At 42.8% G+C, this 23,068-nt stretch overlaps 1 protein-coding gene across 2 annotated transcripts in view; it reads left to right on the forward strand.

Annotated features, from left to right (window-relative positions):
- The window catches only part of SLC12A4 (solute carrier family 12 member 4), a 66,299-nt gene that overhangs the window by 7,887 nt on the left and 35,344 nt on the right, over window positions 1-23,068 (forward strand). The window contains exon 2 of one of the 2 annotated variants that reach the window (XM_082232281.1): window positions 19,196-19,290. In XM_082232281.1, the coding sequence (XP_082088407.1) occupies window positions 19,196-19,290 (95 nt within the window). Of the gene's footprint in view, window positions 1-19,195; window positions 19,291-20,854; window positions 20,947-23,068 lie in introns of those variants that run through there. The other variant, XM_082232282.1, reaches the window with a different exon arrangement.

Below are 23,068 nucleotides of genomic sequence, written 5' to 3' on the forward strand. Positions count from 1 at the left end.
GGAGGGAGGGAGTATAGCTCAGTGACAGATCTTATAGTTTGTCCCTGGAATCTTCAGTTAAAGGGGTCTTAGGTAGTCAGGAAGACCCTTTTGTGCCAGATGAGCTGGAAAGCAGCTGCCAATCAGATCAAAGAACACTGCACTAGATGCACAAATAATCTGCTCTGGTGTAAGGCAGCTTCCTATTTCTCTCTGAGCCAATCAGGTTTGAGGGTGCTATGGCTGAGCCTAGAGAGTTCCAAAGAGTTCTGTGGCAGTTGTGGAGTGTGAATCAGCTGCTGTTGGTTGGTTAGGTGGTTAGGAAGGCCCAACAGAAACTCCCATTTCCTCAGGGTCTTGCGACAATGTCAAACAAAAATTGATGATCTCCTACTGTGTGCTTTCTACTGTGTCCTTTCATACTGTATAACAGTGTGGTACGCTGGTTTGACAGCCACGGACAGGAAGTCCCTACAGAGGGTGGCGAATACAGCACATGACATCATGGGCTGTCCTCAGAGTTCACTAGATGACATCGTGGGAGTCCGCTGCCTCAGGAGAGCAAGCAAAATACTTAGGGATGAGTCACCCTGGCCAGCACTTCTTTAATCTCCTACCTTCGGGCAGGAGATACAGAAGTATAGTCAGCCGTACCAACAGGTTAAAGAACAGTTTTTATCCATGGGCTTTTGGACTGCTGAATGGAAAAAAATAGTGGTGTAATTGACTTCTGACAAGCACACAGAGTGCGAACAAGACTGAGTGTATGGGTGGCGGGCTCGTTTAATTTCACTGCACACAGGTGGTGTAGTGACAATAAAGGTTTATTCATCATCATCATCATCATTATTATTTGTTGGCAGAAATTCAGGAGATCATATGAGATACTAAATCTCTGGGTGACTTGGATGTGCTGCTTTAATAAGATTAATTTCAAAAGCTTTCTCCCTGTTGCTGCATGGAAGCCTCTGAAGACAGATGAGGCTTTGTCTCAGCTTGCTGCACCTTCAAAGACCCAACTTCTCTGTGTGCATCAACATTTAACTTTTCTTCTCTCCCCCCCCCCCCCGGAGCAATTTATTTCCCTGGTTTGCACCAATGTGCCTTGTGTTTCTTTGCTCTTTTAAAAATTATTTTCCTCCTGAGCTGGGTTGTCAACTATGATATCTCCCGCTCCTTTGGGGTCTGAAGCAATACAGTCCTTATGCACACTTACCTGTGTATAGGGAGCTGCCATTTTTTGGCTGGTTTTGGTAACCAAGTTAAACTTGTGGTTGCCAAGACCTTGGTTACTCCTGTTGTCACTGGCTTTTTTGTTATACCTCCATGAGAGATCAGGAACAATCTCCTCTCCACCCCAGCTTTCAGTCTGGGGAGGGTGATGGGGAAGGGTCACAGCTTAGTGCTAGAGTATCTGTTTTGCAGTCAGAAGTTCCAGGTTCAATCACTGACATCTCCGAGTAGAACTGGGGAGAGACTCCAGTCTAAAACCAATGTCAATCTGTGCAGACAAGACTGAGATAGATTGACCAATGGTTTAACTTGATATAAGACAGTTTCCTGTGTTCTGGGCTGACTGCTGCACAGCTAGGGTAAGTAAACATGCATAAGGTTGCATTATAAAATGATTACTTCTCCTCTACAAAGAGAACCAGTGTCATTTTTGTATTTTGCCAGCTCAAGTGTGACAAAGCTGCATTTGGTGTCCTGCAGAAAGTTGTGTATCTTCCAATAACTTTTGTTTGTTGATCTGAAACCGCTAATAAGGCGGTCACTGACCTAGTTTGGGGGTGTGCCACTGTTGACTTTACTGTCTGATTGCCAGGTGCATAAATTCTTTTAGTTTGCAGACATGGCAGCATTAATGCAATCAGATGTAAACCCTCCAAGGTACTGGAGGCTGGCCTTTTCAGTCCAGCAATCAAATGGGTTCTTCTTATATCAATATCTTTCAATTTAAAAAAATAATAATCTTATGAACTATGGGTTAGGAATCATGTGAGGAACCATTTTTAACTTTTTAAACATGATGTGTGTAACTTGCTTGGTCACACTTGTTTTCGAAGTAGAGGTTTTAAATACACAGAGCTGAAATGCGTCAGAGCTTTGGGAAACTCATCTGGAGGTTGGTTATACTGTGGTGGCTAGCTTGAGGCTGATAATGCCTTTTGCTTGCCTGGTTGGAGAAGGGTGTGTACATTTATGTAGAAACTAGCATATTACATTTGTTCTGCCCCATTTCACCACTGGTACATGCCCCCCAGAAGGCTGCCTACAAGGCAGCCTTCCCTTGGGCAGAAAAGTGTTCACTCCATCTCTGCACACAGGTTCATGGTATGTACAGATCAATGTCTGGTAGGGTGGGGCCATGCCTGTTGGCCCAGCCTCTGACCTTGTGGTCTGCCTGCAGCAGAGATTGAAAGTTGCTAAGAAAACTGAAAATGGCTGTCCCATCTGGAACATGGGGTAGGCAGATCAAAGGGAAAGAGGCATATGGTGGGGCTGGATTTCATTGACAGCTTGAAGGGTGCAAACTGATGAGGAAGCTCCCTCATCTTCTGACCTAGCTCTTCTGCCATCTACAGACAGATGTGTGTGGGCAGGGTGTAGCTAACGGATGTTGCGTGTAACATTCTTGGGCTGCTACTGATTCCAAGTTGCATTAGATTATTAGGAACGTAGATATCTGCCTAATACCGAGTCAGGTCATTGGGCCATATAGCTTTGTGGTATCTTCACTAGCTTTGTGGCAGCAGTTATCCCAAGGTTTTGGGAAGAAGTCTTTCTCTGCCCTCCCTGGAGATGCCTGGTGTTTGAACAGAAAAACTCATTCTAAAGTAATAATAATAATAAATGTTTCTTTTGCATTAAAAATAATTAAGTTAAATATATATATTGATCAATTAATTTGGGACATTTTCTTAGCTAGGTCAAAATGTTTTTTCCCCTCATTTGAACTAACAAATGAATTGACCAGTCATTGCTAGAGCTGCAAAGGCTGGGGGGTGGGGGTGGGGGTGGGAGGAGGAATTGCCTATTCCTCCTGCCACTCCTCCCCTAGCCTCCACATCTCTATGCAGCCCTAGTTATTAGTAAAGATTATAATACTATTACTTTGCATTTATAAAGCACTTTCTAATCTTCAAAGTGCTTCATGTTCCTCTCCGTAACCCTTTCAACAGCCTTGGGAGGCCTGAGGCAAAGCTGATCCCCCACCCCCCACCTAATTCTCTGAGGCAAGGAAGATCTGGAAAATAGGACTCTAGAAGCTAGCCTATCACATTTGTTCTGGGGGAGGAGGCGGTGGCAAAGTTTTGAAGATCCTGCCTGTCACATCCAAGGGGAGGTGTCCTCTTAATTTTCTAATGTCTTCCAACTCAGTCAGGTAAATGAGCAGTCATGTAATTATATCTGGACTTTTCAAGTGTATTGGAAGACTTGGAGAAAGGACTTGTGTGATGAGCAAACAGTATTATAAACAGCCTTCCAGGATGTTGTAATTTGCAGCTGGAAGATTGTCTGCTAATGCAGTTGCCTTGTGCTAAGTCTGACCATTGGTTCATATAACTCAGTATTGTTTACACTGACTGGCAGCTGCTCTCCAGGGTTTCAGGCAGGGGACATTCTAGCACCATCTGGAGAAGCTGTGGGTTGAACCTGGGACTTCCTGTGTGCAAAGAAGGTGCTCTGCCATTGAGCTACAGCTGTTCCTTGACTATTTTACTGTTCTGGTTGCCTCACCTCAAAAAGGATATTGTAAAGTTGAAAAAGGTTCAGAAAAAGGCAACCAAAATGATGAAGGGGATGGAAGTGACTCCCCTAGGAAGAAACATGGCAGCATAAGAGGTGACCTCATAGAAGTTTATATAATTATGTGGATAGAGAACACCTTTTCTTTCTCGCCTAACAGTTAGAACTCATGGACACCCAGTGAAGCTGAATGTTGGAAGATAAAACCAAAGCATTTCTTAGAAAGTGCATAGCTAAACTTTGGAACTTCCTGCCACAGGAGACAGTGATGGTCACCAACCTAGATGGCTTTAAAAGAGGATTAGACCAATTCATGGAGGAGGCTATTGATGACTGCTAGCCATGATGGCCATGCTCTGCCTCCACCATTGGAAGCAGCAATGCTTCTGAATAGCAGTTGCAGGAAGCCACGGGAAAAGGTAGTGCTTTTGTGCTCAGATTCTGCTTGTGGATTTCCCACAGGCATTTGTTTGGCCACTGAGAACAGGATGCTGGACTAGATGGGTCATTGGCCTGGTCCAGAAAGCTCTTATGTCCTTATATACATCCCTGCAGATTTTCCCACCAGCTATGGAAAATAAATAGGAACTGTACTCTTGGGGAGCGGGTAGATTCTGAGAAGGAAAATAGAAAGAAGAGTTCCTCGCAGCATCATCATCATTATTATTATTATTATTATTATTATTATTATTATTATTATTAATTTATACCCCGCCCATCTGGCTGGTTTCCCCAGCCACTCTGGCTTTGCCATCTCCGATGGATGCTTTCCTGTTTTGTTTTTCCTATGTCTGGAGGGTGCTCAGTGAAACCACTTTTGTTGGGAAATGTGGTCCTAAAGAGCCATCTAGTGTGTTCACTGGCAAAGTGAACTCTGGGCCTCCTGGTTCACAGCTTGGTTGGTACCCTTGCCCCTCTGCAGCAGTGGCCACTCTTCTACCCTCTGCTGCAAAAAAAAAAAAAGAAGGGAAAAAAGCTACCTGATTACCCTTTAATGAACAGCTTAAACCTGGCTTGTTTGCAGCAGTGAAGCCCCCTGCTAAGTGGAGATTAAGGCCGTTTCCTGATCTCTTGGCCAGCAAAGAAGTCTACCAAAAAAAATACAACCCCTTTGCACTCATTATTTCCTTTTATGAGCAAATGTCACAGAATGGGCGACACTCAGCACAACAGCAGCGTAAGAGCTGGTACTGGTAAGTGGTTTCCAGGTTTTGTGTATGTTGGTGGGACTTCTGTGCTTGGAATAAAAAATCTTAAGTGTTTTTACTTGTTGATAATGTTCTCCACCTTAACAGGATAGATTTATTTGCAAGCTGGCAAACCAAGCATTCTGGGGTTTTTTTTGTAAATTCTTACAAGGGGAAAGGCTTGGGGCTCACTGGTAGAGCACCAGCTCTGCGTACAGAAAGCCCCAGGTTCAATCCCGGGGAAAACCCCTGCCTGGGATCCTGGAGAGCTGCTGCCAGTCAGTGGAGGCAGTACTGAGCTAGATGGATCAATGGCCTGTCTCTGTATAAAGCAGCTTTCTATGTTCCTGTTCAGGGTGTTTGTTCTGTTTATATGTTGGCATGGGCTAGTCATAGTCTTCTACCTGTCAGTTGGGACCCACAGGTGGGTCCTGAGGCCACACCAGGTGGGTTGCAACAAAGCTGCCACCACCATGTTGTAATCCAGCTCAGTATGACTGGACCAAACATGAGTGAAATCCTTAATTCTGTTCTAGGAAAATGTGCAGAAATCGAAATTTAAAGCTAGTACTCTGGATAGAAGTTCTCAGCAAAGAAATGGGCTCTGAACACAAAACTGTTGTTACACGTAAAAGTGATCACAAGTGCTTCAGCAGTTTTTGAGAAATAAATCGACGACATAGGCTTTTTTTATTTGACAACTCATAAATGTGGCTTTTTAAGATTGGCATACCTTATAGATGTGTTCAGTTGCTTTAATGAAAAACCTCAATGCCAGGAAGAAATTTTACAATTTTTGACTGTTAAGATATTGGAGGCATTTAAAAAATGCTGAAACTGATTGAGAGGTTAGTAAGAAAATTCCACTGACATAGTTCCAACTGTTGCACAATTTTTTAATTATTATTTTATAAAGGTCAAACAATAAAATTTGCTTATAGCAAAGGAGTTGTTATGCAATGTGCAAAACAGTAAATTACAAGTTTTGGTTCCTATTTTCACCCAAAATTCTGAGGGTATATAGTGGATACAGTCACTATACGCTGTACACAGTCTCTGGAATTAGATATGAGTTCCAGAAACAATTCATTGAGCTCTAATGTGACGCAAGTACACTTTCAATAACTAACATCACCAAAGTGTAGGATTTTGGTTAGTAAATGATACCCAGAATTGGCAACTGATGCTGTCATCTGCTTCCTGCTATTTGGTACCAACCATGGTAACCCTAATCATCATCATCATCATCTAGGAGAAACATGCCCAGGGGTCAGACTGAAATTGTGAGTCTGTCAGTCGCTTCTTGGCCTTTCAGCTAAGATGAAATGTCAGCATCACTGGCTTTCATTTAGTACTAATGCTAAAGCAAAGCTAAGAATAGTGCTTTGTGAGTTGCCATTTTAGAATGAATAGTAATGCATTGCTAGCACTGTTTATAAATCAAGAGTGAAAATGTACAGTTGGGTCCCATTTTGCAGATTGGGAATCAGAGGTGAGTCTCAAGTCTAGAGCAGTTTAAGACCACTGGGGTAGATGATGAAATGTTCTGATTTCTGTTGTGTGTGTGGTTATTCTTTGCATGCAGGATTATTTGTAGGTTATTGTTGTATTTAAAGGATTTGATTGGGATTGGAGGACCTCTAGCCTCCTAGCCTAATTATGTCATATAATTTTCTTTCTTTCTTTTTAGTGTGGGATGTCTTATGGGGAATTTGTAAATTGGAAAATCTGCTTTTTAAAACACCCTGTTCCCAACCATTTAGTCCAGAGTCTACAATTACCTAATTCCATACACATGAGCAAAGGTGTCCAAGGTACTCCTGTAGGGATTTTTCAGGAGTACTTTACTTCTGCAGTTTTCAAACACCATGCATAGGTTTTATGTGTCTCGTTTTGTCTCCGCAAGTAGTCTGGTATTCAGGAGTCAATCCTGGAGTTCTCAGTAGTCATGGGGGATTTGAGGGATGTGGCCACATGCAGTGATATTTCAGGTCCTTCCCTTGATTTATCAGTTTGGACCACCTTCTGGTGAGAGAGGCCCATGCAATTCACCCCATCCAGTAGACTATGTATTTCCATGCTTCAGTCATCATCAGCTCCCCCATCGCTAGCCATATAAACTTATGAGACCTTTGTAGATATTTCTGTCCAAGAGGCATAGCTGCCGAAGCAGAAAACTACAATTAGGATTAGTTTCTCACAGTGGCCTAAGGCCATTGTGTTTCACCCACATGGAAACCACCCAATGTAAGTGTTTTCAGGACAAAATGAATGCTCACGGCTGTACTTCACATGGCAGGGGATTTAGTGAGGTTTCGTGTGTCAGTCTGTCTGTCTATACATCTGGATGCAAGTTTTGTGTGATCAAAGCCTCACCTCATATTCACATTTTGAAAACAAGGAGTTTGTTTTGCTGAGCTGTGTTAATTCTCCAAGAGGGCTAACTTGTTGAGGCTTGTTGTTGCATAGTTTAAATTGCTGAAATAGGAGCCCAAGAATGTGTTGTGTCAAAGAGAGAGAGAGAGGCTCCAGCATGTTAATTGCAGTTGCCCTATCCAACATTTGCAAAACTCCTGTTGCTTCTTGGGGAAAATGAGGAGGAGATTAAGCGATGTTTTGGCTAGAGTGGTCCATGCTTCTCCTATAGGTGGGGCTCACAGCAGGCATGCAGTGCCTGTCTCCCTGCCCCCTGCAAAGGCACATTTGTGTTGCATGATGCAACATTGCAGAACCAGCTCCAACATGCTTGTCTATCACTTGATTTCTTTGCCACAAGCATTGAATGTGTGAACTGTCTTCATCAAAAAGTATTGTGTATTGATACAGTACTGATGCAAAAATTATGTCTGTGGTGTTGGAACTGTAATGGCTGGTTTGTGCATTCAAGTCATTCAAGTTAGCCTTTGCTAACCTGGTTTACTTGGGTGAAAATGAGATCATCCTTGAAGTCTTAAATTGCTAGAGCTGGCAAGTCTGTGGTTGAATCCCTTTTGTATTCTTCCACATTCTGGTAGCTTTTGATAGCAGCATCATGTCTGATGGAATTCACTTGCCTGATGGTCTACGGCCAGCGGCAGACCTTGGCACCTCAAATTTCAGCGATGCCAAAATTCACCCTCCCGTGTCTCACCTTTCATTCAACATCATAGTTGTGGCGTCCCAAAGGTTCCTTGCCCAGTGCACTCCCCTAAATCTGCCTCTGCTGTGGCAAAGTTAAATAGCTTTCTGGCAACCAGCCTAGATGTACAAAAGCTGTTATGATTGTTATTACTTTAGGAAGATGCCAGATGGGAGAGTGTCACATAAAACCTTCATGGTCATAGCATGGATAGCAGCCAAACAAGCCAAGTTGACACCTTGCATTGCACTCTGCAGTGTTGGCATGGATGGGCAGGCAGTCTGGTAATGGCTGGTACTTGTGGGTTTATTTGCATGGCTTTGGTTTGGATGCCATTCATTGGCTTGGGCTCCCTAAAATGTGTACACCTTTAAAGACAGGAGTGGGTATGCTGTGGCCCAACAAATAATAACAAGGGACATTAAGGAGGTGTATAAGATTATGCCAGCTGTGGAGAAAGAGAAGATTTTCTCCCTCATAGTGCTAGAACCCGTGAACATCCAAGGAAGCTGAATGCTGGAAGAGGAAGTAGGTCTTCGCAGCCCATAGTCATCCATCAACTTGGATGACTTTAAAAGAGGATTAGGCGAATTGATGGAACATAAGGCTGTCAGTTGATGCTAGCCACGAAGGCCTTTACTGTTACGAGGCAGAATTTCTCTGAATGCCAGTTGCTGGAAATCACAAGTGTGGGGAGTGCTGAAGGTCCTGCTTGTGGGCTTCCCATGGGCGTCTTGTTGGCAACTGTGTGAACAGGATGCTGGACTAGATGGGCCTTTGACCTGATCTAGCAGGGCTCTTAGACTCAGGTGTTGCTAGACTCCAGCACAAGCCAGCCTAGCAAGTGGTCAAGGAAGATGGGAGTTGTGGTTCATCAACATCTGGATGGCCACATGTTTTGCCATAAAACATCAGCCCAGTTGATGAGTGTATGTATGTGTCCTCTTCCCCACCCCCAAATTATTGCTCAGCTCTTCAGCATTCTTCTTGCTTGACTGACCAGAAGGAGCCGTCTCGCCTTGGTGATCGTTTGGCAAAATGCCCAGCAGAGGATTAGCCACCCAAAAAGAAAGAAAGGAAATACCATTCCCCTGCAGGTGCTCTTAGGCTGCTGCTTTCATAATTCCTGACAGCTGGCCATGAAGGCTGGGGATGATGGGGGTTGGAGTCCAGGACTGGAGAACTCAGATCTGGAGGACTGCAGGTTCCCTACCCCTAATGACTAGTCAATGGTTTAAACCTAAGGACATGCCTATACATATTGGCAATTTTGACTTGTTTTGTAGCTGTCTTACTATTTGTGGCGTCTCCAAGGAAGCCTAGGAAACTGGGATTTGTTTTCTTAGAGATCTCCACCTACTCCTGAAGACCCTCTGAAGGGGTGTTGTATTGAGTCCTGCCTTTCCAGTAGCATCTACTGTAATACACAGTGGCTCTCCAAAGGCTCAGCCAGAAGGATTCTTCTTTACCTGGCTCTGCTACTTGATATAATTTCAGCTGGAGATACCAAAGACTGAAGCTGAGCCCTAATGCATGCAGAGGGTGTGCTCTGGGCACTTGTGAACATCCTTTACCAAATCACAAGGTTGTCCTGTATCTTTCCCCAACCCTCTATTCTCCGCCATTATCATTCTTTGGTTTGTAAGCTTTGAGGGGTGGGAATCTGTTGTCTTGCTTTGGAAAGCATAACCCTCTTGGCTTGTGTGCACTTGCACCTTTCTGTTATCTGTAAAATGTAATTTTATATTTATCTGGGAGCTATCACCGTTCAGAAAGGGATTTATTTGCACTGTAGGTGTGCTGTTTCTGCATACCACAAGGCAGTAGGTGCTGGTCTATTAGGGCAAGCGACCACTACCCCACCAACCTCAGTTTGTTCTTAGCCAACCCCCACCTGCCTGCCAGCTTCCTCCCTCCTCCCTTGTCTTGGTGCGCGCCTTTGTATAATACAATAGGGAGGAGGATGGGGGCAAAAATAGAATAAGCTGTTGTTGGCACTGACTGCATCTTCCTTCCACCCCGCTAGTCTTAATGGGTACTAGCCAGCACTGCCACAAGGCTTTATATTTCAGTGACCACTGAAACATCTTCTGTCATCTTCTTTAATACAGTGGTACCTCGGATTACATACACTTTAGGTTACATTCGCTTCAGGTTACATTCGCTTCAGGTTACAGACTCCACTAACCCAGAAATAGTACCTTTGCTTCAGGATGAGAACAGAAATTGCGTGGCGGCGGCGTGGCAGCAGGAGGCCCCATTAGCTAAAGTGGTGCTTCAGGTTAAGAACAGTTTCAGGTTAAGAATGGACCTCTGGAATGAATTAAGTTCTTTACCCGAGGTACCACTGTAGCTCATGTTTGGCAGTGAGGCTTGGAGGGGTTACACCATCAGGGTCATATTGGTTTTGATTTCGCCTGATGATCAGGAGTCCTATGTAGTGTGCTTGGCTGATCAATACCATGCAGCTGTGCAGCCGGTAGTCAGAGACTGTTGGTGTCCATTCTAGGGAAGTACACAACTGAATCTGTTTTGCTTTTGTTCTTGGCACCCTGGTGCTTCACAAATACCTGGTGCTAAATGTGGTCTAAAGTACTGGAAGGAGAAGGAGAATGGTGAGCCCCGTTGCAGAGAAAGGCAAAGGGTTCTTGCTAAGGGGTAGGTATTCCTTGATTTGGGACCTGTAATATTTCTGTGGTTTGGTCTGCTTATGCTTCTTTCTTTCTTTCTTTCTTTCTTTCTTTCTTTCTTTCTTTCTTTCTTCTGAAGCAGTTGTTTCTCTTGTAGAATCCTTCAGGTGGCAACATTTGAAATGGGTAGTTATTGATTTCTTTTGTTTTTCATTCCCATTTTTGAAAATGCTTCATTTTAGAAAATTAGCTATAGAGTGTGTATTGAACACAATACACCTCAAAGGTTGGTGGGCGGCTCTCCTTCACTGGAGATTTTAAAGCAGAGGTTGGAAGGCCATCTGTCAGGGATTCTTTAGATGTGATTCCTGCATTGCAAGGACTTGGACTAGATGAAGCTTGGGGTCCCTTCCAACTTAACAATTCTGTGATTCTATAATTGGGCAATTGGAATGGGTATGATACCTGCCAGATCTAAAACTGAAGTTGTAAATAACTTCTGCATGTGCTGAGCACAGTTCTTCAGACATGCTAAAATAAGCATGCTGCTAGTTTTCGGTACCTTCAGTATATAATGTAAGGGTAGCCTATTGGACTACTGTATTGTAAGAGTATGTAAGGGTATCCTATTGGACTACTGAATACATTCAATCACCCTGAACACTGTGTGATGTTTTAATTTGTTGGAAGTCCCCCAGAGTGGCTGGGGCAACCCAGATAGATGGGCAACATATAAATCATCAATTATGATTATCAAAATAATAATATTAAAGCTTTGAACTTGTCTGAATGTTTTGCAGACACATTTATTCAAGCTTGTGTTTGGTTGAATTGTCCTTCACTTGGAAAAATCCTTAGCTGCTGTTGTGATGTGTTGTAATTATATTTTCGTGTGTTTTAAGAATCTTGTAAAGCACCCCTGGACAAGACTTAAGGCTTGTGAGATCTTTCCTCTAGAGCAGCCATCCCCAAACTCGGCCCTCCAGATGTTTAGGGATGACCCCATCATCCCTGACCACTGGTCCTGTTAGCTAGGGATGATGGGAGTTGTAGTTCCAAAACATCTGGAGGGCCGAGTTTGGGGATGCCTGCTCTAGATTCACCAACTAGAGCATGGTGCAAAAGACATTGACTTAGAAGGAAAGATTCCTGAGTCCCCAAATCTCTTTTGAGCATCAGAAAGTAATGGAGCTTGCAGTCTTACTACTGCACAAAATTTCCTCTCTTCTCTACCCCACCCCAAGCTTTCTTCATTGCAGCAGTATAATTTTTTTGGGGGGTGGGGTCATTATTTTTGTTGCCATTGTTAAAGAGTTGGGAGGCCAATTCTTTTTGCTGTATTCCAAGTCACCCAGAGATCTGCCAGTAGTTCCTGATCTCCCATCTTCATACTCCAGCTGTAAAGTGCCTTATGAGGGCAGTGTGCCCTGAAAAACCTTCAACTTTTAAAAAATCTAGCATTTAAACCATCCTGAACATCTCAATCATAGCTATACATGACATGTCAAGTCAGAACTTAGTTCCGTTACATTTAATGGGGCTTCCAGGTAAGTAGGTGTAGGATTGCAACCAAAATGCACTTAATGGCATATGAATTATTATTTTTTGGCCCCAGTCAAATATTTTAGTTGAGTTATTTTTGGCTTATGCATAAATTTTTCAAATATTTTCAAGAGAGAGAGGTCACAAGTCTTGGGCTTGGTTAGGTGATAATAACAAATGATGTGAGGTAGCCCTTAATTCCTTAAATGAAATTCTGTTGTGTTTAATAATCCTTTTTTAAAAAAGGAAAAAGGCAAATGATTTGCCCATGTGTTGGCAACTGCATTTCCTAAAGTTAAGACACAAATGCCTCAGGCTTCCAGTAATTGATTGGTCTATTCTGAAGCAAAATTCAATATTGCTAATGAAGATCAAACTCTTGACGTCAGCTCGCTTTGGAGAACTTACATATGTTGCAGCTGGAATCATTGACTGAAGTTGGCTTAAACCCTTGTTATAAGGAAGGAATGGGAAAGTGAGTCACAAACGACCTTTTCACACATTCCATGTCAACAAATCCAAGTTTGCCATGGAGTGTGTGTTCAATAGGGAATCCCAGCCACTCCAAAGGTATGAAGCACATCTTTGCAAATATGTTTTGTACAATTCATTCTTTACATTTTGCCACCTCTCATAGTTTTACAGAAAGGCAGCTTTTAAAATGCTGAAACAAGTGAAAACAGGGTTGTATCTAATGTTAGTCATGCTCGGGACAAGACCCATCAAAATTAAACGATATGACTAACTTAGGTCTATTAATTTCAGTGGATCTGCTGTGAGTATAATTTAGCTGGCTGCAACCCATAAGCAATACATTTTTCTGTGAAATGTGGAGATGCTGGGGATTGAACTTGTGTACTACTGCATGCAAACTTTACTGTTGAGCTATGGTCCTTCCCCAGATATGGTCTAGTTGCCAGTGTGCCCCCTGGCCTTGTAATATATCACGTGATGCATGCTAAAGGCTAGTCCTGAGATTGGTTCTAAAAATTAAAATTGCTAAAGACACCAATGTCTTTGGAGGTGGGATGGTAAAAAGGGAATCCTTTCTGGGCAGCTGCCAGCACTCCACAAAGCTTACATGTTCGTCATGCTCATTTCACCCTGCATATTCTTAGAACACTTGTATAGAAGACAGCTGAAGGTACTTGAAGATGAATGACTTCACGACTTGTGAACACGCAGGTGTCTTGTTTCTCTTTTATTTGCAAGTTTAGCTGGATGCTTTTAAGGTGGTTTTCATGTTGAGCGTCTGGAGAAGTTAAATAACACCTGACAGCTGGAATAGTGAAAACAAAAAAACCCCGTTACATAAGGAAGTCATGATTTTTGTTTGCTTGAAAAAAATATCGGTTACAAAGCATTTATCGAAATACAGGGGGAGCTGGCCTTGAAATGTGTTAACTTTTAAGCTTTATGAGCTGAAGCAATTGTGAAATGTGCAGATTAGTCAGATATTTAACTGAAGGTGATCTTGATTAATGAATGTTTCTGCCAGGGTAGTAATGTACTCCCACTGAGAATATAACAATTCATCTAATGCGCTGTCTGCAATGCCCAAATCAACATATTGATGGAGATTAAAATAGGATGTCCTTGCTGTGAACTTGACTTTAAACCTTTTGACTCTGGAGCTGACAGTGGAAGAATTTGGAACTTATGGGAGTGATTTGAAAAGAGCAAAGAGAATCATAGAATCATAGAATCATAGAGTTGGAAGAGACCACAAGGGCCATCGAGTCCAACCCCCTGCCAAGCAGGAAACACCATCAGAGCACTCCTGACATATGGTTGTCAAGCCTCTGCTTAAAGACCTCCAAAGTAGGAGACTCCACCACACTCCTTGGCAGCAAATTCCACTGTCGAACAGCTCTTACTGTCAGGAAGTTCTTCCTAATGTTTAGGTGGAATCTTCTTTCTTGTAGTTTGGATCCATTGCTCCGTGTCCGCTTCTCCGGAGCAGCAGAAAACAACCTTTCTCCCTCCTCTATGTGACATCCTTTTATATATTTGAACATGGCTATCATATCACCCCTTAACCTCCTCTTCTCCAGGCTAAACATGCCCAGCTCCCTTAGCCGTTCCTCATAAGGCATCGTTTCCAGGCCTTTGACCATTTTGGTTGCCCTCCTCTGGACACGTTCCAGTTTGTCAGTGTCCTTCTTGAATTGTGGTGCCCAGAACTGGACACAGTACTCCAGGTGTGGTCTGACCAGAGCAGAATACAGTGGCACTATTACTTCCCTTGATCTAGATGCTATACTCCTATTGATGCAGCCCAGAATTGCATTGGCTTTTTTAGCTGCCGCGTCACACTGTTGGCTCATGTCAAGTTTGTGGTCAACCAAGACTCCTAGATCCTTTTCACATGTACTGCTCTCAAGCCAGGTGTCACCCATCTTGTATTTGTGCCTCTCATTTTTTTTGCCCAAGTGCAATACTTTACATTTCTCCCTGTTAAAATTCATCTTGTTGTTGAGAAAGTACATGTTTAGACAGAGAACCACATATCATCAAAGGCCACCTTGTAAATAAGTGTACACAAGCTACTAGCCCTCAAACACTTTAACCTGCCTACATTTCCTATAATACAGTATTTTCCAAACTGTAGGTTGCAAACCTTGTGCAAGTGGGTCAGAGTAAGTACATCCAAAAATGATTAATGCTATTAATCCTTAACAGGTATGATGAATACCACTTACAACTGAACATTGGAAAGGCTAGAATCTTACATTTCAACACTTGGGAGCCACTCTCTGGTGGTTGGCAGCAGATCTGATGACAGCATGCTACAAGGTGCTTGTACAGAGAACTCTTTGGACCAACTATTACAGCTTGCCTCTGATGCACAGGTGCCAAAGGCAGCATGTATGAGCACCTTCTGGCCAACTGCCAGCTGCTATGCCACCAGGATTGAGGCAAGGATGATTTGAAGTCTGCTCAGTTGAAATAAGAAATAATATATTCCCCATGTGTATCAGTTGTGATCCGAGACTGATGGACAGCCATCAAAAACCACCCACATTGACCTACCCATTGGCAAATGCAAGCTCAGTTCTTCCTCTAGTACTTGTCAAAGCGGACTAGTGAATAAAACTATTTAAAAATATCCATAGTTCATTATATCTAACACTGCTTGCATAATCATATATTTTTGGAATAAATTTTTATACCTTTATGGAGCAATATCCTGCAATCAGATAGTTCCTGTTCTTACATTACCCAAACTCTGAATAACTCGGCAAGTACAAAGTTAAATATTTCAACAAATTCCGCATGAATAGGGGTAAGGTCCAGAATTCACGTGACAATAAAGAACTTTGCAGAGTACATAATTAAAATTAAGGAATTCGCTTCCAGAAGGTGTAGTGACGGCTGCCAACTTGGATAGCTTTAAAAGAGAATCAAATTCATAGAGGATAAGGCTCTCGAAGGCAGCATGCCTCTGAATTTGCTGGGAGGGTGGGGAGAGCACTGTTGCTCTCAGGTCTCCTACTTGGGGGGCTTTCCACAGGCATCTAGTTGGCCACTGTGAGAACAGGATGCTGGACTAGATGGGCCATTGGCCTGATCCAGCAGGGCTCTTACGATGTTCTTAACAGAGTCTATTGGTAGATCTCTGTGATTTTCAGTAGGTTCTCTGGCAAGGCTCTCTGACTTCCAATTGCTTTACAGCATGGGTAGGCAAACTAAGGCCCGGGGGCCAGATCTGGCCCAATCGCATTCTCAATCCGGCTCAAGGATGGTCTGGGAATCAGCATGTTTTACATGAGTAGAATGTGTGCTTTTATTTAAAATGCATCTCTGGGTTATTTGTGGGGCAGAGGAATTCGTTCATTTTTTCCCCTTCCAAAATATTGTCCGGCCCCCCACAAGTTCAGAGGGACAGCGGACTGGCCCCCTGCTGAAAATGTTTGCTGACCCCTGCTTTACAGCAACAACTAAAATGCTCCACCACTCCCCACCCCCCAAATGAAGCTGCTGAAGCAGAATTATGTCTGGGGAGCTGGAGAAACCAGGAGTAGATTTGTCTGTGAACAAACTTGTGAGCTTTGTTCTGGTACTGAACACCAATTCCTGAGTTGAGCATGCGCTCAGAGGGAATGTATTCAATACTTTTTAGTGTACATATGTTTGCTTGTCTCACTATTGCATCTGGCTGTATCTGGTGAACCTTGTAAACAAAAAACAAACGGATTAGATCATGCATGCCTGAATCATACTCTGCCTCTCTGGAATATATCAGCTTTTTGTGAGGATGTCTGAAATTTTGCCTTGATGACTATGTGCCATTTCCACAATCAGTCGGAATGCTGACAGGTTTAGAAACCATCCAATCAAAAGGAGGGCAATATATTTCTTTATTAGCAGTTATACTGCTATTCTACTTTAATAGTCAAAGGTTCCATTTCCCCCTTGTATTTCATTTGGAAGCAGGCAAGCATAATTTCTCCTGGCCGAGAGCCATCTAAAACAATCCTGAATAGATTGCAGGGTTTTTTTGTTTTTAAAGCAAACAAATTCAGAGTATCAGGTTCTATAACTAAGTAACCAAGTAAAGATACTACTGTGTAGAAGCTAATGGGAAACTTGACTCTCTTTTTTTATACTTGGCTTTAATTCTTAACTCTGAAAATAATTATCTGTGAGGCAGAATGGATCCCATGCCAGTTGGCTAGTTGGGTATACAGATCGCTGTTACTACTGTTGTTTTTTAATTTTGCGATTTCTGAAAATATTATTTTGAAATTTGGACATAGCTGATGGGACTCGAATTGAGCAAAGTCCAGGTTTTAGTGACGAAGAGTGGATTTGAAAGACTGAAATCTACATTTAAAGTTGCAGAGCTCCCCTATAATTTATCAGCATTTGTATAATACTTGCACCAGAAAACATTCTAGGCTCTTCACATTTGCTATCTCAGACTTGAAGTAATGTCCAAATATCAGAATTGTGCATGATTTTTATATAATTGTGCAGTCAATAAGGGTCGAACTGTGGTCATTCAGTGAGTTGGTAAGCTTTGTTTCTTGGCTGTTCCATTGTTGGGGGTTCTCATGTCTGCTTTTTCCTTCATCCTGCTACCACTACTCTCTGCACATAGAAAACTAGCATATAAAGGGTAACGCTAGATGTACTCGTTTCTATGTGTAGGACGTTTCATGGGGTGACTAGCTTTTCCTCTGCCTACTCCTCAGTGGACTCAATTTCTTAAGCCCTGTTTTCTGTTGGGCATAAAGTCTCACACCCAGACCTGTGTTTTTCAAATTGAGCTTTGGGGAAAGCTTATTAAAGCTTTCTAAAATTGAAGATCAGTGATGCCAGGCAAGCTTCCCTGAAAGTTACAGATAGGTAGCCATGTTGGTCTGCCATAGTCAAAATAAAAAAAAATCCCTTCCAGTAGCACCTTAAAGACCAACTAAGTTAGTTCTTGGTATGAGCTTTCGTGTGCATGCACACTTCTTCAGGTACCTCATACCAAGAACTAACTTAGTTGGTCTTTAAGGTGCTACTGGAAGGAATTTTTTTTATTTTCCCTGAAAGTGTTTGTAATTACCATTCTTCCCAAAAGGGAATATTTGGGTGAAACTTAAGGCATATCAAGGGACGCAGGTGGTGCTGTGTGTTAAACCACAGAGCCTAGGACTTGCCGATCAGAAGGTCAGCGGTTCAAATCCCCGTGACGGGGTGAGCTCCCGTTGCTCGGTCCCTGCTCCTACCAACCTAGCGGTTTGAAAGCACGTCAAAGTGCAAGTAGATAAATAGGTACCTCTTCGGTGGGAAGGTAAACGGTGTTTCCGTGCGCTGCTCTGGTTCGTCAGAAGCGGCTTAGTCATGCTGGCCACATGACCCGGAAGCTGTACGCCGGCTTCCTCGGCCAGTAAAGCGACCCCAGAGTTAGCCACGACTGGACCTAATGGTCAGGGGTTCCTTTACCTTTAAGGCATATCAAAGATAAAGCAGGGCACAGGCCTACTTTACTTAATTTGAGACTCTTGAATCTGCCCCATTCTTCCTTCCCTTAAGTGTTCCTTCTTTGTTTTCCTGCTTCTATTTTCCTGGCTTTCTAAATTGTGTGTTCCTTCTTTTTCCATGTAGTTTCATAAAAAACTGGAAGGAGCTATATCCACCATCCCCACCCCAATTGTAGATATTGAGGGAGGAGGAAAGGATTACTTCCACTTCCTTTCCAGGGCCATAACTGTTTTGATCTTTTGTATAAATAAAACAAACATAATCTGTATACAATCATACCTTGGTTGTTGAACGCCTTGCGACTTGAACATTTTGGCTCCCATACGCCACAAACCCGGAAGTGAGTGTTCTGGTTTGCTAACGTTCTTTGGAACCCAAACATCCAGCACGGCTTCCGATTGAGTGCAGGAAGCTCCTGCAGCCAATTGGAAGCCGCACCTTGGTTTTCAAACGTTTTCAGAAGTTGAACGGACTCCCGGAATGGATTCCGTTTGAAAACCAAGCTACGACTGTACTTGACAGTAACCCCATCAAATGCAGTGGGGATTATTTATTAATAGACCTGCGAAAGATTGAATATTGTAATCTGATGGTAGAAATTGAAGGTGAGCAGGCTTTATTTCAGATTGCTTAATCCAGAACACTTTTGTTTCTGCCTTCTCCCCCAGCATGTGGCCTCCCTCAACAGGAAAATGGTTGCCCACCCCTCTATAGGGTAATGACACCCCCTCTCACCCCTGTCCTGGCTGGCGTTCCGCATGTAGTGAGAGTCTGCACTAGATAGCATCCCAGCATGCTCTGCAGTGTGTGTGCATGTACATTTGTCAGCTGACAAATAAAGAGTTCTCCAAGGGTAATAAATTTCTGAAAGCCATCAATTTTAAGATCACGGGCTGGTGGAAAAAGAAAACAAAACGATGCAAGTGTGCCAATTATGTCTCTTCCTTTTCTCAGAATTATGAGGTTGTCTTCTTCCCCAAATGATCTGGAATCTTCTTCTTTTCTTTCCACAGGCCATGGCAACCATAAAGAAAGCAGTCCTTTCCTCAACAATTCTGATGCTGGCAAAGGAGGAGATTATTATGACAGAAACTTGGCTTTGTTTGAGGTAAAATAATAATAAGAATTTTAAATCAGCCTTGACTTTTTGTTCATTCTTCAGCTTCTTAGGGGTCCCTAAACCATGTTACTCATAAGAGTGGGGAGCTGATTCTGGCCCCATCTGCACTATACATTTAAAGCAGTACCAAACAGTCATGGCTGGGAATCCTGGGAGCTGCAGTTCGTTGTGGGTGCTGATAGTTGTTAAGAGACCCCTATTTCCCTCAGACAGCTACAATTCCCAGAGTCCACTGGGAAGCTGGATTGACTGGATTGGAAGCTGGATTGACTAGATTGACTGGAAATTGTAGCTCTGTGAGGGGAATAGGGATCTCCAAACAACACTCAGCACTCGCAACAAACTTCAGTTTTGACAGTAGGAATAAACAACTACAGTTTCCAGGTTTCTTGACTGCTCTCCTCTGTACACCAATTCCTGGAATTCCAAATGGGAAGAGCGCTGATGCACTGAGGTCCTGCTTGTCAGCTTCCCTTGCACATCTGGTTGGCCACAGTGAGAATGGGATGCTGGATTAGGTGGGCCTTTGACCTGATTTAGCAGGGCTCATTTTATGCCCAGGTGTTGCTGGATGCCAGCTGCTATAAGCCCCAGCCAAGGAAGGGACATCTTTCAGGGGAGAGGTGGCAGGTGGGTGGATGTGCTTAACCCCCCTTGCCCCATCAAGGATAAAATGTGTTGAGCCACTTCCTCAAGTCTCTTTTCCCTGTGTATCTAAGTAGGTGGCTGTTGCGAAAGCCCACAATGACCTTGGGGAATTGTTTCACCCTTGTTGCCAACACTTCCCTCCCTTGCTTTAGCAGAGCCAGTGGAGCAATCTTTCTTGACAAAGAGCATAGGAACTACAGTCCCCTCATTATCCCTGCAGCACTTGTTTCCACATTTATCTAGGTTGTCTCAGTCCCCAGTGTGCCTTTGGTTTCTCTGAATGCCTCTTCCCTATTATGTAGGCCCATCACTGACTGCCCTGGCCCACTGTGGCAGTTTTAGGTGTGGTGGTTCCTCATCTGGAGCGATCCCAGAAAACCATGTCCTGTCCATGTCCAAAGTTTTATTTATCCAGACTACCCATTTCCTACCATGCTCTTGGATAAATTCGTGGGCAGTCAAGTAGCTAAAGCAGCCTTTGCTAGATGTGTTTAGAACTACCAACTCCATCAGCTTCAGCCAACATGGCTTTGCTGGCTGGGGCTGATGGGAGCCGTAGTCCAAAATAATTGTAGGCACTAGGCTGAGCTAAAGAAGGCATTTTAAAATTCATGCAAGAGAGCACGTAAACAAGTGCAAAGTTGACCTTTTCTGATCTGCATTTTCACAGCTTGAGTAAACTAGAGCCTTGCAAAGAAATCCAGCAGTTACTAGTCCACAGAAATTTTTATTAGGCATTTCCAGTTTTCCCCAGCCAGGTTGCTGTTGACAGGTCTGGAATGCCTCCTTTTAAAATGCAGCCTCAAAAAGAAGACAAGTCCTAACCCTGTAATGTCTTGTTGGCATTAGTCTTTTCAACCCAGAACCTTCAGTATTGCATCACAGAGGAGAATCCTCTGCCTGTGTTAGGTTTGAATAAGAGAATGCGGTGACCTTTCTGCCAAGGGATGTGTGGTCATGTCTCAAAATGAGTCCTGGGGAAATGGCTCTTCACAGGTTTGTGCCTTTGCTCTTGATATCCCATTAGTGAGGCAATTATTGGTGAGAGAGAGAACACAATAGAAAGTTTCAATTGACTTCTTTTTCTCTGATACTGTTAATGCCAGCAAGGGTTTATGTTTCAGTGGTAGATGGCATGCTTTGTTTGCCCATGTTACCAAGTTTAATCCCCAGCACCTCCAGCATTAAAAGAGGCAGACTTGAAATCTTGTAAATCTTGTTGTCAGTCAGAGCAGACAGAACTGAGCTATTTGGACAACATGGCCGCCTATGGAACTGGTTCCTTTGTGTTCATTTGGTACGATGAATAAAAGAAAGAACTAATTTAATTAAAAGCTCTTTGGCAAAACACTCTAATGTAACTGAAACACCCCAGCAAAAAGATCTTAATTTAATTAAAGCTCCTTTAGCATTTTTTTTTATAATTACAAAAAAAATTAGTTTCACCTGTTGTTTGCAGGCATCTGCCGGCCTTCGATGTTGGAATTATTTGCAAGTGAATTGGGAAAACGTAAAACTATTAATCACACAAGGGTTTCTTTGTTTACTTGATTGAATTTTAAAAAATGCATTGTGGCATAACAGGTGTAGTCTTAGGCAGGGATACCTCTTCTATACAAGAGAAAACAGCAAATGTATTTTTAAAGTGGGGCTTTCAATCTGCAGTTCTGGTATTTGTATTAAAGATGGTGATGGGGGGGGACTATCCAATTTAGCTGAGTAAAATCCCCCCCCCCCCCCGATTTTAACTTTGGTTTTTTAGGCTTCAAATCTTGCCTGGATGTGAGTTTCACTGAGACTTACTTCTGAGTTTGCATATGCAGTATTGCACTGTAAACTGAGTAATATGTTAAACATTGCAGCCCTAATTGAAACAGTTCCATTAGCTGGAGTTGGGGGCTTTTATGGAAAGAGATGAAGCATATGGATGCAGGGCAGAAATGTTGCCTAATGGCTGCTCTACCTTCTGGGTACTGACTTTACTACAAAAGTTGAGAGCAGTTTTCTGCCTGTCTCTATAGAACCATGCCTCGGTCTCCTGCCAGGCCTTTTAAAAAAATTTAAAAAAATAGATGTTAGCAAGCAGCTGCTTCATCAGGTTTCAAGTGAGTTGCTCCATTTTGTACAAAGCATTTCCATGGAGATGGCCCTTCAGGTCTCCTGAGGTTGCCTCAGCAGGCCTCTCCTCAGTTCATTAGCTCCTTCAGAAGCTTCCCATTTGCTGTGAGGAATGTTCTACTTGGCTCCAGCAGTCGGCCCTTTTGTTTTTGTTTTGGGTGTGTTGCATTGTATTTTTTTAAAAAACACATCTTTGTGGTAACTGTTGGGAAAGGTTGGCCGACTTGCTTGCTTTTTCAGCAAATGTCAGTTTGCCCCTTGAAAGCAAACCCTCCAGCAAACTTCTTTTGCTGAGCTACGCCTTTGGTTTAGCAGATCCCCTCAGCCAACATCCGGACCCTCTGCAAATCCCATTTGTGGCATCAAAGACTGACAGGCAAGATGCCAGTACTGCGATGATGTGCCTGAGAGAATTAAGTTGTAAAAGTTCTAAAAGTAGGCCCATATTTTTATTTATTTAAAAGCATTTGTAAACCACTTAAAGCCTCTAAGTGGTGTATGACATAAAAATAATATTAGAACAAAAATACAACCGAAAACCAGTAAAACAGTAGTATAAAAGCATATAAAAGTGTAAAAAACAGGAGTTCAAACAAATAATATTTTAAGGTAAGGGGTGATCTAAATAAAGGAGCAGAAATCATTGCACAATAGCCAGAGCACAAACTTCATGTAACCAAATAGGTTATCAGTTGTTTAATTGTATTGAAACCCCTTAAAGACTAACATGTTTTATTGTGACATAAAAAGTTTCTTTTTCTTTTCTTTTTTCTTGCAATAGATTAACATAGGTATGCCTCTGGAAATTGTTCATTGCATTTATTCTTAACTACATGACATATTTTATTTTATCAAACCTAAACTGGAGGCCAAGTGCTTATCAGCTTTCCCAGTGTCTTTTGGAAGATGGTAAGGCCAGGAGCATGCTTTTCCAGGGAGTCTTCTCTTCTCATGGTACTTGTAGTAGTGCTGACCGAGGTGGTTGGCAGGAAACGTGCAG

Source organism: Podarcis vaucheri (genome assembly GCF_965113315.1).
Source record: "Podarcis vaucheri genome assembly, chromosome: 7".
Lineage (NCBI taxonomy): Eukaryota > Metazoa > Chordata > Lepidosauria > Squamata > Lacertidae > Podarcis > Podarcis vaucheri.